Raw genomic sequence first — 19,392 nt, 5'->3', positions numbered from 1 at the left:
GTTATGCAAGGTCAGAAGTCTGTTCCCACGATCTTAATCTATTGCAGCTGCGAAGCTCCCCAGTTCAAATTTAATAACAGTTTCACAAGCTCCCTCTAGGGGAAGAACTTCTATTTGTATCCATCTCTCTCTCTCTCTCTTTTTTTTAAAAAGCAGATCTAACAACAAAGTTTCCTTTTTCAGATATTTTGTCAATATTTGTTCCTTTAAAATGTGAAGGAGAACAATGGAATCACTATGTTTCTCTTCTTTTAACTGTCTGTCAAAAACATTTGTCTATAGTCAATGAACTTCCCAAAAACGTCTGTCCTGACACTCCGCTCCCAGGTTCAAGACGGTGGAAAATTACTTTTCTTTACACTCTCTTCTGCAGGTTTAAACAATCCGGAAAAAATCCCCCCTCTTCTCCTGCTTCTGAAGGGGGTTCAGTAATTTTAGATTATGAAAGTTGATCCTTTACAAACGATTTTCTGAACTCTAGTTTGCCATGTCTTTGCTTTAATCTATCTACAAGAAATGGAAGGCTGACTTCCTGTTTAGACTTCCCACTTCAGTGCCAAATTAAGAGGAATTTCTTAATCCAATTTTCCGTTCTACTCACAGGTTGTTGTTTCAGGTCCAATTGTCCAAACTTAATCTACTCATGGGTAGTTGTTTTTGTAGCCAAATTGTCCCAGGAAAAAGGTAGCGCTCTCTGGCAACGGCTGTGCGGCTTCGCTCCAAGGAAGCAGCAGTTGACTCTCAGCACCGCGCCACTTGCCCCTCTTCGCTCCGGAGCCCGAAATTGGGTTCCTTTACGAATTGGGGGCGCGTGAAAGGTGCCCGCCGAGTCCCATGGTCACAGGCTTCATCTGCCTGTGAATTTTTAAAGGGTCCCCGCTTCGCCGTAGCGGAACAGACCCGTTTTCCATAGAGCCAGTCCCTCCGGATCAGAGGGAATCCGCCATTACCAATGGCGCCACCCCGGAAGTACATTTCTACAATCTTGAGTATGGAAAGGTTGATGATGAAATCTGATGGTGAGCTGTAGAGAACAATAGACCATAAATGAATGATCAAATATTCCATGGCTGCAATAGTACAGTTTCACATTATGCTGAAAGCTGTGAGAATTAAGGCTAGATACAGATTTGCTTACATTTATATTTTGACAAGAATTGCTCTGTTACCTTGTCAACACATGCTACAAGAGAATAATGTTTTTCCCAGTAGTGATATATGGAAGTGAGAGCTGGACCATAAAGAAGGCTGATCGCCAAAGAATTAATGCTTTTGAATTATGGTGCTGGAGGAGACTGTTGAGAGTCCCATGGACTGCAAGCAGATCAAACGTATCCATTCTTCAGGAAATCAGCCCTGCGTGCTCACTGGAAGGACATATTGTGAAGCTGAGGCTCCAATACTTTGGCCACCTCATGAGAAGAGAAGACTCCCTGGAAAAGACCCTGATGTTGGGAAAGATTGAGGGCACAAGGAGAAGGGGACGACAGAGGACAAGATGGTTGGACGGTGTTCTCGAAGCTACAAACATGAGTCTGACCAAACTGCGGGAGGCAGTGGAAGACAGAAGTGCCTGGCGTGCTCTGGTCCATGGGTCACGAAGAGTCGGACACGACTAAACAACAACAAATGTATGATTGTTTTCCTCAAAGCAAATAAGTCAATTTTACAAAGGAAATTTCAACTATGGGAAATTGGAGTCTAGAAAAAATTGTTAAGGGGAGCAGCTGAACTTATATTTCCAACTATTCTACTGTAAACACAGAGAAAAACACAAAATACAGCAGATGACAGGTTTCTCATTTCTTTAATTTTTCTTCCTTATTAGCTGTTCCCTATTGTTGAGCTCAGGCCTCAGAATGACAATGTAACATTTGGGGAAGAAGATGCAACCCAGCAACCCACCACCAGAGGCTAAGATGGAGAAGATCTCCACAGCCACCATATCTTTTCCCTTGGTGCTCAGGTAGGAGGGAATAAAGGACAGCCAAACACTGCAGAAGACCAACATGCTAAAAGTGATAAACTTGGCTTCGTTGAAACTGTCTGGTAACTTCCTGGCAAGGAAAGCCACAGCAAAACTTACAGTGGCCAGGCAGCTCATGTAGATGAGGACACCGTAAAACATGGCCACAGACCCTTCATTACATTCTAGTATCATTTGTTCTGTCATTGAATGCATGTCCACATCTGGGTATGGGGGAGAGGTTGCCAGCCACACAGTGCATATGCCTGCTTGGACTATGGAGCAGGAAAGGAGAATGGAGTGGCCTAGTCCTTTCCCCACCCATTTCCTCATCCTGGATTCTGGTTTTGTAGCCATGAAGGCCAAAACCACCATGAAGGTTTTTGCCAGGACACAAGAAACAGCAGTTGAGAAGATGATACCAAAAGCTGTTTGTCGGAGGAGACACGTCACCTTCTCAGGTCGGCCAATGAAGAGCAATGCAGAAAGGAAGCAGAGCAGGAGAGAGATGAGCAGAGCGTAGGTGAGGTTTCGGTTGTTTGCAATGACAATGGGTGTGTCATGGTGTTTCATAAATATACCTAGTACCAGAGCTGTGATCAAGGAAAGGAAAAAAGAGAAAGAGGCCAAACTGATGCCCAAGGGTTCTTCATAAGACAAGAAGCTTATGTCCTTGGGTAGACATGCATCCCGGTTCTTGCTTGGATAGTCTTTGTCTGGGCATTTATGACAGTCATTCATATCTGGTGGAAAAAGAATATATTAGGTCATATATTTTAGCTTCCTGAAATGTTGACTTTCTGTCTGAGAAGAAAAGAGCTCTGTTTAAATCAAAGCACATGTTTAGTACTGCCTGATGCTCTGTAATGTGGTGTTGTTGCAATCTAAGCTTTCTCTATGTCATGGATATGTCAATAAACCACATGAGACCGTGAGGGGAAAAGTACAGTGGTACCTCAGGTTACATGCGCTTCAGGTTACATGCGCTTCAAGTTACAGACTCTGCTAACCCAGAAATAGTGCTTCAGGTTATGTACCATATTTTGTGCCCCATAGGACGAACCGGCCCATAGGATGCACCTAGTTTTTTGGGGGGGAAATAAAGGGAAAATAATTATTTCCCCCCCAGGTGCGGGGCTGGAAGAACCAGGTCAGGGAACAGCGGGAAGGCGCGCTCCGCCTACCCGCTGTCCCCCGAGCTTGTGGGGCTGGCGATGAGGAGAAGTGCGCTGAGCCCGGGACAGCAGGCAGCTCTGCGCGGCCATCGGGAGCCGGGCGGGACTTCACAACTTTGTAAGGTTTGGCGGTGAGGCATTGGCTCATTGATTTGTGGAGAAGGGGAGGTCAGCCATCTCCTGCCCCTCCATTGACCAAGGGTATTCTGTTAAAGGAATCCAGGGCCTGGATCCTTTCTGAAGTCCACTTGAGGGGCTAAGGCCATGGCAGGCCTCTGGGGACACCGAGGAGAGATGCAGATGGGTTCCCCTGATGTGGCTTCCTCTTTGGGTGGTTTACCCTTACTGACTTCCTGCAAAGGGGTCTGATATAGCCCTTTGCCAATGCCTCAGCCAATACCACTCACATTTCTGTAATCAATAAAGTTGTGGCCCAAAATTTTGCCCAATAGCCTTAAACCAAGATTCTGTGTCAGTGTGAATTTTATTCTAACAAGAAGCTGGTTTGTGGGTCTTGCCAAAGAAGAAGAAGAAGACGAAGAAGAAGACGAAGAAGAAGAAGAAGAAGAAGAAGAAGAAGAAGAAGAAGAAGAAGAAGAAGAAGAAGAAGTGCTTTGAACCACATACCATCGAACTACTCTGAATGCATGGTCATTCTCATTTGATTAGCATATTTAAACTATCTGAAAGGCAATGATCAGAAAGAGGCAGGATCACACACACAGTAGATTATCTCTTTTGAAAAGTAAACTCAGCCGTCCTTACGACACTTTTCAGTTATTAGTGCTGAGTCTGGATCTATTTAATCTATTTATTCCTCCTACCTTCCTGGATTGCAATCTTCCCCTCTGCACATGGGATGCAATCGTAGCAGCAAGGGGGCTGTCCCTCCTTCACTTTCTTGCTGGATCCTGGAAGACATCTCTCAGTACAGACAGAAAGAGGCCGAGTCTATTCCGTAAATGAAAGAGCAGAAGGGTCAGCAAGAGAACAATGAGTTTGGAAATCTTCATGTTCCTGGGCCCCTCTCTATGTTACTAAGCTGAGTTAGCATTTCAGAAATTTGTAAAACGGTTATATATTTTTAGTACAATGGTACCTTGGGTTACATATGCTTCAGGTTACAGACTCCGCTAACCCGGAAATAGTGCTTCAGGTTAAGTACTTTGCTTCAGGATGAGAACAGAAATTGTGCTCCAGCGGCGCCGCAGCAGCAGGAGGCCCCATTAGCTAAAGTGGTGCTTCAAGTTAAGAACAGTTTCAGGTTAAGAACGGACCTCCAGAATGAATTAAGTACTTAACCCGAGGTACCACTGTAGTAGTAATGTTTGAAGTGATGTCATACTCCCTCTATTGTTCTGGGATGTGTAAGGTGTTGTGATTACATAGCAGTTCCCCACTTTTTAGCAAGAAAGGCAAAATCTTGTGGGTTATCCTCTTTTCCTAAGTTAAAAACCAGTATTTTACAATTGTTAAGAAATATATAAAATATTTATAAATATAATAAAATAAAACATTTGCCTTTATACCGTGAGTGACTTCTAGCAGTAACCTTGTATGAAGAAGAAGTTTTTGGATTTGATATCCCACTTTATCACTACCCTAAGGAGTCTCAAAGCAGCAAACATTCTCCTTTCCCTTCCTCCCCCACAACAAACACTTTGTGAGGTGAGTGAGGCTGAGAGACGTCAGAGAAGTGTGACTAGCCCAAGGTCACCCAGCAGCCGCATGTGGAGGAGCAGGGACGCGAATCCGGTTCACCAGATTAACCACTACACCACACTGGCTCTCTGTATGCATTGGTCATGTTCTACACAGGAACGTGCAGTTTAAAAGACAGTGAGTAGACATGCAGGTGAATGATCATTGCTTAGGCAATACTGAATTTCTTTGGAATTATCTAATACTGTGGTCCTACCTGATTAAACCAACTGTGCCATGTTATGGCATCTTCATCAAGGATGAATGATTGGTCTCGAGACGTTTGCAGATCTATCCTCCCAACGCTTACTCTGTTGAAACTTTGGTTGGAGAATATTATCCAATTGACAATATCTAAGCTAGATACCACCTCTCCATTCCGGTTGATGAAGACCACATCTCCGGCCGTATTGTTAAATGAGATGCTTCTCAGAAAGTGATGGAGCTAGATTGAAAACAGAAAAGGCAATTGTTTTGAAAAGGCTGCAGTCTAATGCAGGGTGGAGCATTTTTTTTTCTTCCTGTAGGAAAAACCTCAATTGGTGGGGGTGATTCAGTCAACTGTCAGTGGATTCAGGTCCAAGCATGGAGAGACCACCAATTTTCCCTCTTCCACATCCCTCTCCCCATTTTTACAAATTTCTTTATATCCCCCGGCCCACAGCTCTTTTCCTCTGTCCCTCTTCATCTCAGGAGACACCACAGTGGTGTGTGATCACCTGCTCTGAGGTAGGATTTGGTGTGTATGGGATAGAGAGAATGATGAACATCTCTCTCAACCATTACTGCTGCTTCTTATATGTGAATGCAGTGGCATCCCAGTGGTCTCCATACTTCTACCATGGAATTGATTTTTCTTGTCTGAGATTAATAAGCAAGTTGCCAGCATTTTGGAATCCTATACCTTGTGGGAGAATAACAGGCCTCCTCCAGTTGAGGATGTTTAGCCGATTACCTGACAAAACTGTGGATTCGGATTCTTCCCTCCCCCTCTGTATGCCATTTCTCTGTGCCTGGGTCTGGATGTGAACATGGCATGTAAAGCATGGGCCATGGCATAGACAGCATTGTGGATACTGTAACTGTGGCCTGTCATGCTCATTTCAAAAAATGATCCAGGAAGGCTCTCTAGATTCTCTTCTCCGGTGCAAATATTCCCCTCCACCTTGTGTGCAGTCAAATCTGGGAATACACATCCAAAGGCCTGTTGCCAGAAGTCCCTGATAAAACCGTCCCCATCTGGGCTGGAAGGGTTTCTGTGCACAACATACTGATGAAATCCTGATGGGTTTCTGAAGTGAATCTCAAAGGATATAGCACCATTGAATATTCCTGAATCCCAGTTCTTTTGACCGACAAATGAAGTGAACTCTACCTGGGCCGTTATTATCCATACTTTACTTTTTGTATTGTATGTCATGTCATCATGTTCTGATAGGTATGGAAGCCATCTAAAAGTTGCCATGGAATAAGATTGTCCATAGGCAACAATTACATTAGCTGTGCTGCTAAAAATTTTGTGGTTTATACTTGTCCCCTGTTGTAGCATGCCATCAATTTCAGAAATAAAACTTAAACTGGGGATTCTTTCTAGAAATGCAAAACAGACACCACTCTTGGTAAATATTGGAGAGATGGTTTGCAGAAATCTTTCTCCGTTCTCATTGTCCATTGCAATGACTCCAATCCACGTCCACCTGAAATGCAGAAGCAAAGAGAGAATTCCCTCATACTGAAGGGCTTCTGAGGCTGCCATCTGGTAGAAGGGAAGCCCTGGGCTTTTATCATTCATCACCGGAACAGAGCCATAAATGAGCTAAAAAGTAAATGGAGAAAGAGAAAAGACAAAGTAGTTTTTTCCCCACAGTATTCATACACATTATGTGGTGAACCTTCTTAGTCAAATATGCCCTTTGCCAATGTTTCAGGGTTTATTTGCCTCTCTCTCAGTTTTACAAAAGACACACATGCAGATGGGCTGAAAACTGGGATCATCTCCCTTTTCTCATTTTTAAACCTTTGATTTGATGACTGGAGAGGGTTTGTCTGTCTGTCTGTTTGCTTATATTACAATTATGTACCATCTTTATTTTCCAAGGATCTCAAGGTGGTGTACATTCTCCTTGCAATTTCATCTTCACCCTGAACTGATTCCGAGGAACCTGCCTCTTCCTCTATGCAAGCTAATGGAGGTATTGTACATAGGTGTCCTACCTGTGGAATCTTATAGATATCCAAAACAGTAGCCACATAAAAGGAGATTTCAGAATCCAGTCCCCCAATGACTCCAGTCAGATTATTTTCAACATCACATATATAGTTAGGGACACATTTCTTCACCATGGATAAAAGCAGCAGTGTGGCAAAATATGTGCTCCTTGCACTGATATAGCTGTCATATAAGTGAAAGCCCAAGGTGATATTGGGTAAGATGTGAGGGTCTTCGTTGATCTTCTTGACTGCAAATGCCAAGGCCACAATGTGCTGGTAACCCTTAGGCACCACCCTAGAATGAGATTTGCAAACTCTATCAGCAGGAACTTCAACAGATGTATCCTTTTACACACCAAAACAGTAGTTAATCATACTGAATCAGTGGGTTAACTCTAAGTTAATTCTACTATTGAATAGCTCTTATCAATAGAAGATTCTCTCTGATGTTTAGTTTAAATCTCCTCTCTTGTAACTTGAAGTAGCTGATTTTTGTCCTAACCTTCGGAGCAAGAGAAAACAAGTGTGTTCCATCTTCCTGGTGACAGCCCTTGAGAAAAATGGCTATCATTCCTCCCCTCAGTCTCACCATAGCTAAACATATCAAACTCCCTCAACCATTCCTCATAAGGCTTGGTTTCTAGACCATCTTGGTTGCCCTCCTCTGCACATGTTTCAGCTTGCTAATACATATCCTTCTTCCATTGTGGTGGTCAGAACTGGATACAGGACTCCAGGTAACCAAGGCAGAATAGAGCAGTATTATTACTTCCTTTGCTCAGGACACTATACTTCTGTTGATGTAGATCCCTTGAACCTTTCCACATGAACTACTGACAATCTAAGTGTTCCTCATCTTAGATTTGTGAATTTGTCCCTATTGGAATTCATGTTGTTACTTTTGTCCCAAATTTCTAATTGTTTAAGGTTTATAGTATCTAGAGCAGGGGTTGCTAATGTGGGGCCCATGGGACGTCTTGCTGTACACATCAGAGGTCTTTTTCTGACAAAGTCTCTGGTTTCTCCCTGCAGTGACCTCATTTTCGTGAGTCAGTAATGGTCATTGGAATTCACTGAATTCTATAGTTCATAATAAGTACCTTTCAGTGCTGAAACAAACCTTAGCCTAGATCAGAAAATGAAACATTCAGCTTCAGAACAGGTTTCTAAAAATTCATTCTTACTAACACTCTAGTAGTTCAGATAAAGTTTATCAAAATTTGCTGTTCAAAAGGCCTCTCTCAGACACATACATACATTTCAATACATTTATATTCATTTCTCTATCCAGAAATGGGAATTTCTCCTGTATTCCCTTAATTCACAAGTGATTCCTTCCAATTTTTTTGCACCAGCATAAGTCCCATTCATATCTAAAGTGGATTCCCCCAGGTAAAAGGGTAAATGTTCGTTGCCTCACTCATTATTCTGAGGCTGCAACTCTAGGATTGATCATTCCTTTGATGTAATACAATGAGTGGCTTAGTTCTTACACAAGCTCTTCAGGCAGCGCTGGTGGGGGTTCCTCAGTGAATGTTGCTGGAGAGGCGATGAAGCCACCATGGGAAACTATGCCACCAATGAGGAACTCTCCTGGCTGATGATACATGTGAAGTGGATGGTGTGGACCTTGGAGCCTGCATTTTGCTATGTGAGCCTCACATATATTGTAAGAAATCAGTTCCAGCAGCAAGAACACTAAAACCACCATCCTTAATACAAAGGCAACTGTTTGTTTTAAGCAGAAACTATGGTTTTTCTGGCAATACTAGAATAGGTTTCTCCAAGATAAAAATTGTCTCATTTAAATGGTAGATTAATTTCCTGAGAGGACACAATCCGGGAGTATCCAAAATCAGACTTGCTGATCCCAGACACTATTTAAATAATTCTGGTTAAGTTGTAGTATCCTTTGTGTTATGTTGCCAGTGGCCAGAGAAAACACACGGGGATTTTTGAGGAGCAGCATATTAATTATAGCCCTGTTAATAACCAAGCAGGAGTGTAGTTGTTAATCCATTGCTTGGGATTCCCTGTGGAAGTGCAGAAGAAAATTGCTGAAGAAAATATTCAGAACTGTTGTTTTAATTTCCCTTTCATTAGGTAATAATAGACCAGTGGTGTATGCGTGAAATTAGAAGTTAGAAGCTCATAATAGAAGACCTTGTAGCCAATGGATACTCAAAAATGTATCATGGTGCAGTCAGCATCTTGGAATTTGGCTGAGTGGATCTGGATTCTCACCAGCCATGTGACATGAGTGCAACGGCCGTTCATGGCTATTCTGGGGGATGACCTCTCAGCCTCCTTCCCCTGTGCCTTGGGAATGTTTGCCCATACCCCCATGGGCAAATGCCCCAGTGATTCGGGACAGGTTGAATTGGTGCCCCATGCCCTCCTGTATGACTCCTTTCATAGAACGCTGTGAAAAATCTCTCTTGATTCTGTCAGCCTAAGTGAGCTAGCACCTTGGGGAGAAAGGGTATTCCTGAAACCTCTCAGACCACACAATTCATCGAGATGCAGCTGGGGGTGGTCAGGATTCCCAAAATTTCTGAGCCTGACGTTTCAGCCTTTTGGTAGATTTTAATTCAGTGTCCAACTTCATTCAGCAATGCTGATGTCTCTGGCTTTTTCTGCAAACTTTGGCATTTTTATTTTTTAATTATGTATTCTGCTTCACTTCCACTAGGGCAGGGGTTGGGGATGTGCGGCACTCCAGATGTTGATGGATTCCAAAACCAACCAACTCCAGCCAGTATGGAAAATGGTCAGCAATGATGAGGGCTGTAGTATAACAATATCTGGAGGGCTATAGGCTTCCCATCCCTGCTCTATATGCTGTAAGCCGTCCATAGTGGCAGGGGGAACTCAGCCAGATGGGTGAAATATAAATAATAAAATTATTACTATCATTATTATTATTATGAGTCCTACTTCTTTCCATTACTGTCTCTATTTGAATACCAGGATTTTCTGCAAGGGGAGCATAATCTTACACACACTCATTAATAAGCATTGCTAGCTTGCTGTAAATTAATATAGATGTCTACTTAGAAATAAGTGTTTTAAGGTTTAATGGGGATGAGTACCAGTTGGCAACCTAGGCTTTGGTTTAAGGTTGAAATTGGGAGAAAGCAGTGGCTCTGTGCCATTAAGAGCTGTATGGAAGGAATAAAATCAGAGGTTAAGTCTGGCATCTAGAAAGCTGAGGTCCATTATGGGCATACACACGCATCCTGAAGTTTCTCTATCCTCTTTGATTCCGTTTTCAATCTCATTAATCTCTGGTTTAGTTGCATTCTCTATTCAGCATCGTTAGATCTAATCACTTTTATCTGCTCATCAAACATTTGCTGAAGTATGCCAACAGTCAGTGGAATGTCCAACAATGTACGTGACATACTGGATCTTTTTGATCTTATTAAGAATTCAGTCTCATTACATCTCCCATCTTCACCTTAAGAGCTCCATAGCATCATCTCTTATGAAATTAAACACATTCCATTCACAAGGAGGAAATATGAAGTGGCATAGTTACTTGTGTTTTCTTGGCAGCTCACACCAAATGTAAATTTCCATTGTCACATGGAGAAAACACTTTCAGTTCTCTCAGTTGTACATTATAACCATCTCAGAGAGGCTTTTCCATGCACCATACCCACCAGGGTTACTATGTGGTTTGGGGGCAAAATGTTGATTCCGTCACTCTTAAGTGGCGGAGGATTCCTGCTTTGCAGGCCATTGGACTACAAAACCTCTGGGGTATTTTCCAACTCTACAATTCAGTGATTCTTGGAGTCCCAACATAGAAAACAGCTTTTTCAGAGCACCAGATGTTAACCCCCTGTTTACAAATTTCTCCGGAGTGGATTTGATAGCAAAGATTTATGGCTGGCTATCATCAATCACCATGTAACAATCACTATTGGCAGACTGCCACCAAAGCTGTTTGGTCTGCCATGTTTTTCTCTTAGAAGCCCACCATTGCTAAGGAGATTGATGTGCACACTTTCAACCTCACCTGCTGCTGCTCAGGCTGATTAGCTGCCAACCCACTTTATTGTGTGTTTTAATAAATGGAATAATTTGGTGAGCACACACATAGACACACAAAGATGTTCCTGCAATTTGGTAGTGTTATTAGTTTCTAGAGGGTTTACCATGTCTTCAAATTCCAATTCCATAAACCTATGTGAAAAGTTTGCCACTTTGGATTCTCAATTCATGTCAAAAGGATTTCTGAAGATTCGATTTCCAAATGTCAATTTGGATTCAGGGTTCTAAATGAAATCTAGACCACACCGATTCTGTCTGAAAGAAGAGTGAAGGATTTGAATCAGGCTCTAAATTGAATGGTGAGGTGTGCGAGGGAAAGGGCCTGCACATATCTGGTGATTTCCCCCCCCTGCCCAATCCAGGGACGTATATGTATTAAGAATAGAGTGTTCTGATCCATCATGTGTGTTGGTGAAATAAAACTTTTCAGTTGTGGCTTCCCATCTGTTGAATGCTTTGCCTAGTGAGGTCTGCTTGGTTCTTTGTTGCCATCTTTTCCAAGGACCAGGGCAAAATTCTTCCACATTTTCTTATCTCGTTCTCTTAATTTCTCCAAGGAGACCTGATTCTGATAAAATCTTGGTGGGGGGAAGCTAATTCACTGGGACGTATATTAGCTTACAGTACATTGATTAACTATGGAACTCACTGCCACAGGAAACAGTGGTTGGGACAGTACATTTGCCCTTGGGTACTGCTTGTAGGTTTCCCACATACATCTGGTTGGTCAGTGTGAGTAGAGTACAGGCGGCTGGGCGAGATGGGCCAATGGCCTGATTCAAGAGAATCCTCTTACATGTCTATAATTGAAGGGAATCAGACCTTGAAGTAGAGGATGTGGGGAGGGCACATAAACTTTTTAATTGGCTATGTAATTGAATTGTATTTGAATAGGTATGGCTATTTGGTATTGATATAATATGGTGTATATTGGAGTTTTGTAATTGAAGATTAATTAAAAAATATTGAACAAAATAAGAAAGAATTAAGGCCAGATACAGATTTGCTTACATGTATATTTTGACAAGAATTGCTCTGAGTCTTCTTGTCAACACATGCTACAAAAGAATAATGTATGTGTAAAGGTATCATTGTTTTCCTTAAAGCAAATAAGTCAATTTTGCAAATGAATTTTCAACTATGAAAATTTGGAGTCTAGAAAAAATTAAATAAAATTATATACGGTACAGACAGAGAAAAGCACAAAATACAGCAAAGGACAGGTTTGTTATTTCTTTAATTTTTCTTCCTTATTAGCTGTTCCCTATTGTTCAGCTCAGGCCTCAGAATGATTATGTAACATTTGGGAAAGAAGATGCAACCCAGCAACCCACCACCAGAGGCTAAGATGGAGAAGATCTCCACAGCCACCATATATTTTCCCTTGGTGCTCAGATAGGAGGGAATAAAGGACAGCCAAACACTGCAGAAGACCAACATGCTAAAAGTGATAAACTTGGCTTCATTGAAACTGTCTGGTAACTTCCTGGCGAGGAAAGCCACAGCAAAACTTACAGTGGCCAGGCAACTCATGTAGATGAGGACACAATAAAACATGGTCACAGACCCTTCATTACATTCTAGTATAATTTCTTCTGTCATTGAGTCCATGTCTACATCAGGGTATGGGGGAGATGTTGCCAGCCACACACTACATATGCCTGCTTGGACTATGGAGCAGGAAAGGAGAATGGAGTGGCCTAGTCCTTTCCCCACCCATTTCCTCATCCTGGATTCTGGTTTTGTAGCCATGAAGGCCAAAACCACCATGAAGGTTTTTGCCAGGACACAGGAAACAGCGGTTGAGAAGATGAGGCCGAAAGCTGTTTGTCGGAGGAGACACGTGACCTTCTCAGGTCGGCCAATGAAGAGCAATGCACATAGGAAACAGAGCAGGAGAGAGATGAGGAGAGTGTAGGTGAGGTTTCGGTTGTTTGCAATGACAATGGGTGTGTCGTGGTGTTTCATAAATATACCTAGTACTACAGCTGTGATCAAGGAAAGGAAAAGAGAGAAAGAGGCTAAACTGATGCCCAAAGGCTCTTCATAAGACAAGAAGCTTATATCCTTCGGTAGACATGCATCCCGGTTTCTGTTTGGATAGTCTTTGTCTGGGCATTTATGGCAGTTATTCATATCTGGGGGAAATAAAGAAATTAGCTCATATTATGTAAACTTTCTGAAATGTTTACTTTCTGTCTGAGAAGAAAAGATCTCTCTTTAAATCATAACACATATCTAGTACTGTCTGGTGCTCTGAAAAGTGGTATTACTGATTTTAATTGGTTCAGAGCTATGTGGTGCCAGAGCCAGGGCCATTGACATCTGAATGATGCAGCCTGTGTAAATCAGAAGGAGTGACAAGGCCCCCTCTAGATATGATTTGAACCACATACGATCCAATTACTCTCAATGCATAGTCATTGTCATTTGATTGGCATATTTAGACTATCTGAAAGGCAATGATCACAAGGAGGCAGGATCACACACAGAGTAGATTATCTTATTTGAAACGTAAACTCAGTTGTCCTTACAACATCTTTCAGTTATTTGTGCTGAGTCTGGATCTATTTAATCTATTTATTTCTCTTACCATCCTGGTTTGCAATCTTCCCCTCTGGACATGGGATGCAATCGTAGCAGCAAGGGGGCTGTCCCTCCTTCACTTTCTTGCTGGATCCTGGAAGACATCTCTCAGTACAGACAGAAAGAGGCCGAGTCTATTCCGTAAATGAAAGAGCAGAAGGATCAGCAAGAGAACAATGAGTTTGGAAATCTTCATGTTCTTGGGCCCTTCTCTATGTTACGAAGCTGACTCAGCATTTCAGCGATATGTGGAATGGCAATTTTTTTTAGTAATTGTAATGTTTGGAGTAATTTGATATCCCCTCTATTGTTCTGGGAATAAGGCATTATTGAGGAATGCAATCTTGGTGAATGCCAAAACAACAAAAATTCTGGACATTTACATGAAGCTATCCAAGAGCTATGGCACCCTTATTTTAATATATATTTCTCTTTTTACTTAAGATTAAGGTTGCAGTCTTCCAGAGGAAAGGAAAACCCATTTAGTTACTCCAACTAATCACTTGTGTGCACTCTCTGATGTCAGATTGCTTCAAGGTCAAACAGATCATCCACTTCATAGTTTCATTGTCTTTCACCACGTACAACTTCTTGTGCAGGCGAAATAAATGCAGAGGCCCTGATTGGCTGGGAAAAAACCCTGCACTCCTGTCTAGAGGCCTTTTCATAGAAAAACTGGTATTTGACCTAGATCAAAGCACCCATATTCACATGAATGCTCTCTGTGTTCTGTTTGTATCATCCTTAATAAAATATTTTCCTTTACTCATTTTGTGGCTTCTAGCAGCAAGCTTTTGGCTCTTAATCTGGTACTTGGATGCATCGGTCATGTTCTACATAGTAACCTGCAGTTTAAAAGACAGTGAGTAGACATGCAGATGAATGATCATTGCTTATGCAAGATTGAATCTCTTTGGAATTATCTAACAATTCGGCCCTACCTCATTAAACCAATTGTGCCATGTTATGGCATCTTCATCAAGGATGAATGATTGGTCTGGAGGAGCCTGTGGATCTATCCTTCCAACTCTCACTCTGTGCAAACTTTGGTTGGAGAATATAATGCAATTGACAATATCCAAGCTATATGCGGCCTCTCCATTCTGGTTGATGAAGACCACATCTCCTGCTGTATTGTTAAATGAGATGCTTCTCAGAAAGTGATGGAGCTAGATTGAAAGCAGAAAAGGCAATTGTTTGGAAATGGCTGCAGTTCTAATACAGAACTGAGGTATCTTTTTCATGTGGCAGGACCTACATCAATTGGTGTGTGGGGATTAAGTCACTTGTGAGTGTAGTCAGGTTCAAGCATGGAGAGACCACCAATTCATTCTATTCTCTCTTTCTTTCTTTCTTTCTTTCTTTCTTTCTTTCTTTCTTTCTTTCTTTCTTTCTTTCTTTCTCTCTCTCTCTCTCTCTCTCTCTCTCTCTCTCTCTCTCTGACTCTCTACAGTCTTTCTTTCTCTCCCCCCCCCCATTTTCCTCTCTCTCCCTTCATCTCAAGAGACACCACAATGGTTTGTGACCACCTGCTCTGAGGCAGCATTTGGGGTATATGGGATAGAGAAAATGCTGAGCATCTCTCTCGGCCATGACTACTGCTTGTTATCTGTGAACACAGTGGCATCTCAGTGATTTCCAAACTTCTGTCATACAAAACCGTTTTTCCTCTGAGAGGAATGAGCAAACTGACAACATTTTGAAAACCCATACTTTATCAGAGAATAACAGGACTCTTCCAGTGGAGGATGTTCAGCCTATTACCTGCCAAAACTGTTGATTCGGATTCTTCCCTCTCCCTCTGTACGCCATTCCTCTGTGCCTGAGTCTGGATGTGAACATGGCATGTAAAGCATGGGCCATGGCATAGACAGCAATATGGATGCTGTAACTGTGGCCTGTCATGCTCATTTCAAAAAATGATCCAGGAAGGCTCTCCAGCTTCTCTTCTCCGGTGCAAATATTCCCCTCCACCTTGTCTGCAGTAATATCTGGGAATACACATTCAAAGGCCTGTTGCCAGAAGTCCCTGATAAAACCATCCCCATCTGTGCTGGAAGGGTTTCTGTGCACAACATACTGATGAAATCCTGGTGGGTTTCTAAAGTGAATTTCAAAGGCTATAGCACCATTGAATACTCTTGAATCCCAGTTCCTTTGAAAGACAAATGAAGCAAACTCAATCTGGGCAGTTGTTATCCATACTTTACTTTTTATATTGTTTATCATGTCATCCTGTTCTGATAGGTATGGAAGCCATCTAAAAGTTGCCATGGAATAAGATTCTCCATTTGCCACCATAACATTAGCTTTGCTGCTAAGAATTTTACGGTTTATAATTGCCCCCTGTTGTAGCATGCCATTAATTTCAGAAATAAAACTAAAATCAGGGATTCTTTCTAGGAATGCAAAACACACACCACTCTTGGTAAACATTGGGGAAATGGTTTGCACAAATCTCTCTCCATTTTCATTGTCCATTGCAATGACTCCAATCCACGTCCACCTGAAATGCAGAAGCAAAGAGAGAATTCCCTCATACTGAAGGGCTTCTGAGGCTGCCATCTGGTAGAAGGGAAGCCCTGGGCTTTTATCATTCATCACCGGAGCAGAGCCATAAATGAGCTAAAAAGTAAATAGAAGAATAGAAGAGACAAAGTAGATACCTTTCACAGTATTCATATACATTATGTGCTGAACCCTGTTAGTCAAATATGCCCTTTGCCAACGTTTCAGGGTTTGTTTGCCTCTCTCTCAGTTTTACAAAAGACACACATGCAGATGGGCTGAAAGCTGGGATCATCTCCCTTTTCTCATTTTTAAACCTTTCACTTGATGACCTTTCACAGGGGACTGTGTCTGTTTTAGTTTTAGTTTTGGAAATTTTGTTAACACTTTGATGACTGGAGCAGGGCATTGTGTCTATTTTACTTATAAAACCAAACATTTTTTGAGACGTTGCAAAATTTGGCAAGGTCTTGTATAATGGATAAAACTGAATGGGGAACATACCATGCCCCAAGCAGCAGATTACCTAGACATTATCTGACTTTGTCAAAACTGCAGGTTGGATCAGATTCATATTTCTTCTCTGGAGCTTCTTTCTTCTTCATGATGCACATAACCCACCCCACAGCAAAACTGTGCTGATTCTACTCAGACTTTATTTATGAACACTTATTTCACTTGCAGAACTGGATTTTATCTTCAATTTTCCATAACTTCTTTGTGTTTGGTGCAATAAAGAAGAATAATTATGGTACTGGCACCTACCTGTCAGTTGTTTTAGCTATAAGTAACCCCCCCTTCCCCAGCAGCTTTTTTGAGATGCCCTGATCACTAATTTTACTATTGGCACCTACCTGTCAGCTTTTATCCTGTAAGCAAGTTCCCCTATACCCCAGCAACTCAATTCAAATACCCTCCTAACTAAGCAGAAAGTACTGCATAACCAAAAAGCAGCTGGTGAGGGAGAAGCCCACTTTCCCATCACTGGCCTCTGGGATATCAGTGTTTTAGATGTGTGTGTAAGACGGGGGGGGGGGGGGGAGTGACATATCTTTTCTGGTATTGCACATTTCCCCTCATTGATGTTTGTTTGTTTATATTATAATTATGTACCGCCTTTATTTTCCAAAGATCTCAAGGTGGTGTACATGGTTGTCCTTCCAATTTCATCTTCACCTGGAACTGATTCCGAGGAACCTGCCTCTTCCTCTATGCAAGCTAATAAGGGTATTGTACATAGGTGTCCTACCTGTGGAATCTTAAAGATATCCAAAACAGTGGCCACATAAAAGGAAATTTCAGAATCAAGTCCTCCAATGACCCCAGTCAGATTATTTTCAACATCACATATATAGTTAGGGACAAATTTCTTCACCATGGATAGAAGCAGCAGTGTGGTAAGATATGTGCTCCTTGCATTGTTATAGCTGTCATATAAGTGGAAGCCCAAGGTGATATTGGGTAAGATGTGAGGGTCTTTGTTGATCTCCTTGACTGCAAATGCCAAGGCCACAATGTGCTGGTAAATCTTAGGCACCACCCTAGAATGAGAGTTGCAAACTGTATCAGCAGGAACGTCAGCAGAGCTATCATTTTACATAACAGCACAGCAATTAATTATATTGTGTTCATTTGGATTAACTCACAGTCCATTCTATTATTCAACAGCTCTTATCAATGAAAAATTCTTCCTGATGTTTAGTTGAAATCTCCTCTCTTGTAACTTGAGGCAGCTAATTTGAGTCCTAACCTCCGGAGCAAGAGAAAACAAGTGTGTTCCTGGTGACAGCCCTTGAGATATTTGAAAATGTCTATCATTCCTCCCTCATTCTCATCATAGCTAAACATACCAAACTCCCTTATCTGTTCCTCATAAGACTTGACTTGGTTTCCAGACCATCTTTGTTGCCCTCCTCTGCACATGTTCCAGTTTGCCAATATCCTTCTTAAATTGTGATGATCAGAACTGGACACAGTAATCCAGGTGACCAAGGCAGAACAGAGTGTACTATTACTTACTTTAATCAGGACACTATACTTCTGTTGATGCAGATCCATTGAGTATTTTGTCATGTACTACTGGCAAGCCAAGTGTTCATCATCTTAGATTGCATTTGTCCCTGTTGAAATTCATGTTGTTACTTTTGTACCAATCTTTTAAGGTTAATAGTATCTAGAGTAGGGGTTGCTAATGTGGGGCCCATGGGACGACTTCCCTTACATGTCTGAGGTCTTTTTCTGACACTTACAAAGTCTCTGGTCTCTCTGGTCTCTCCCTGCAGTGACTTCTTTTTCATGAGTCAGTGATGGTCGTTGGAATTCACTAAATTCTATACTTCATAATAAGCACCTTTCAGTGCTGAAACAAACCTTAGTCTAAGTTCAGAAAATGAAAGCATAAGGATATTCAGCTTCAGAACAGGTTTTTCAAAAATACATTCTTACTAACACTCTAGTTCAGATAAGGTCTATAAAAATTAGCTGATCAAATGGTTCTCCCAGACACATAAACATTCATACATTTCAAAACATTTATATTTATTTTTCCTATTGAGAAATGGGAGCTTCTTCAGTATTCTCTTAATTCCCAAGACATTCTTATGGATTTTTACATCAGCCTATGTCCCACTGATTTGCAAAGTTGTTATTCTTAGGTAAATGGGTAGAGGTTTGCAGCCTTAGTCATTACTCTCAGGCTGTGACTCTAGGTTTGATCGTTTCTCTGCTGTAATGGAAGAGTGGCTTAGTTCTTACACAAGCTCTTCAGGCAGTGCTGGTGGGGGTTCCTCAGTGAATGTGGCTGGAGAGGAGATGAAGGCACCATGGAAAACAATGCCACCAATGATGAAATCTCCTGGATGATGATACGTGTGAAGTGGATTGTGTGGACCTTGGAGCATGCATTTTGCTATGTGAGCCTCACATACATTATAAGAAATCAGTTCCAGCAGCAATAACACTAAAACCACCATTCTCACTAAAAAAACCAACTCTTTTTTCTACACGGAATCCATGATTTCTCTAGCAATATTATAATTAACTTCTCCAGGATAAAATTGTATCATTTGAATGGTAGTAACGGTAGTAACGTTTCCTGAGACGATGCAATCTGGGAGTATGTAAGATCAGACTTGTGGATCCCACACCCTATTTAAATTATTCTGGTTAATTTGGGTTATGTTACTT

At 41.7% G+C, this 19,392-nt stretch overlaps 2 protein-coding genes across 2 annotated transcripts; both read right to left on the bottom strand.

Annotated features, from left to right (window-relative positions):
• Positions 1-1,725: 1,725 nt before the first annotated feature.
• LOC308461345 (vomeronasal type-2 receptor 26-like) lies at positions 1,726-6,652 on the bottom strand. The gene is made up of 4 exons (XM_080978199.1): positions 5,798-6,652; positions 5,060-5,287; positions 3,966-4,092; positions 1,726-2,709 (listed from the first exon to the last, which is right to left on the bottom strand). The coding sequence occupies exons 1-4, from the start codon at positions 6,632-6,634 to the stop codon at positions 1,808-1,810; spliced, it is 2,094 nt and encodes a 697-aa protein (XP_080834325.1). The 5' UTR covers positions 6,635-6,652; the 3' UTR covers positions 1,726-1,807.
• A 5,667-nt stretch (positions 6,653-12,319) lies between these two features.
• Positions 12,320-18,187, bottom strand: LOC308461372 (vomeronasal type-2 receptor 26-like). Its single transcript, XM_080978242.1, has 6 exons — positions 18,057-18,187; positions 17,456-17,747; positions 15,463-16,323; positions 14,640-14,867; positions 13,706-13,832; positions 12,320-13,250 (listed from the first exon to the last, which is right to left on the bottom strand). Exons 2-6 carry the CDS (start codon positions 17,582-17,584, stop codon positions 12,349-12,351), a joined length of 2,247 nt encoding a protein of 748 aa, XP_080834368.1. The 5' UTR covers positions 17,585-17,747; positions 18,057-18,187; the 3' UTR covers positions 12,320-12,348.
• Between the last annotated feature and the right edge of the window lie 1,205 nt (positions 18,188-19,392).

The sequence above is a fragment of the Podarcis pityusensis genome, assembly GCF_964106645.2.
Source record: "Podarcis pityusensis genome assembly, chromosome: 13".
NCBI classification, from domain to species: domain Eukaryota; kingdom Metazoa; phylum Chordata; class Lepidosauria; order Squamata; family Lacertidae; genus Podarcis; species Podarcis pityusensis.
Note: the sequence above shows the minus strand (reverse complement) of the source record. Positions and strands in the feature narration are given on the sequence as shown.

Excerpts from the sequence above, each read along its gene's own strand:
- LOC308461345 (XM_080978199.1), bottom strand. The coding sequence starts at position 6,634 with ATGAATGATAAAAGCCCAGGGCTTCCCTTCTACCAGATGGCAGCCTCA. Across the intron at positions 5,288-5,797 it reads CGAATCCACAGTTTTGTCAG|CTCCATCACTTTCTGAGAAG; the intron begins GTAATCGGCTAA and ends TTTTCAATCTAG. Across the intron at positions 4,093-5,059 it reads GGCACAGTTGGTTTAATCAG|ACTCGGCCTCTTTCTGTCTG; the intron begins GTAGGACCACAG and ends TTTACGGAATAG.
- LOC308461372 (XM_080978242.1), bottom strand. The coding sequence starts at position 17,584 with ATGGTGAAGAAATTTGTCCCTAACTATATATGTGATGTTGAAAATAAT. Across the intron at positions 16,324-17,455 it reads ATATCTTTAAGATTCCACAG|CTCATTTATGGCTCTGCTCC; the intron begins GTAGGACACCTA and ends TTTACTTTTTAG. Across the intron at positions 13,833-14,639 it reads GGCACAATTGGTTTAATGAG|ACTCGGCCTCTTTCTGTCTG; the intron begins GTAGGGCCGAAT and ends TTTACGGAATAG.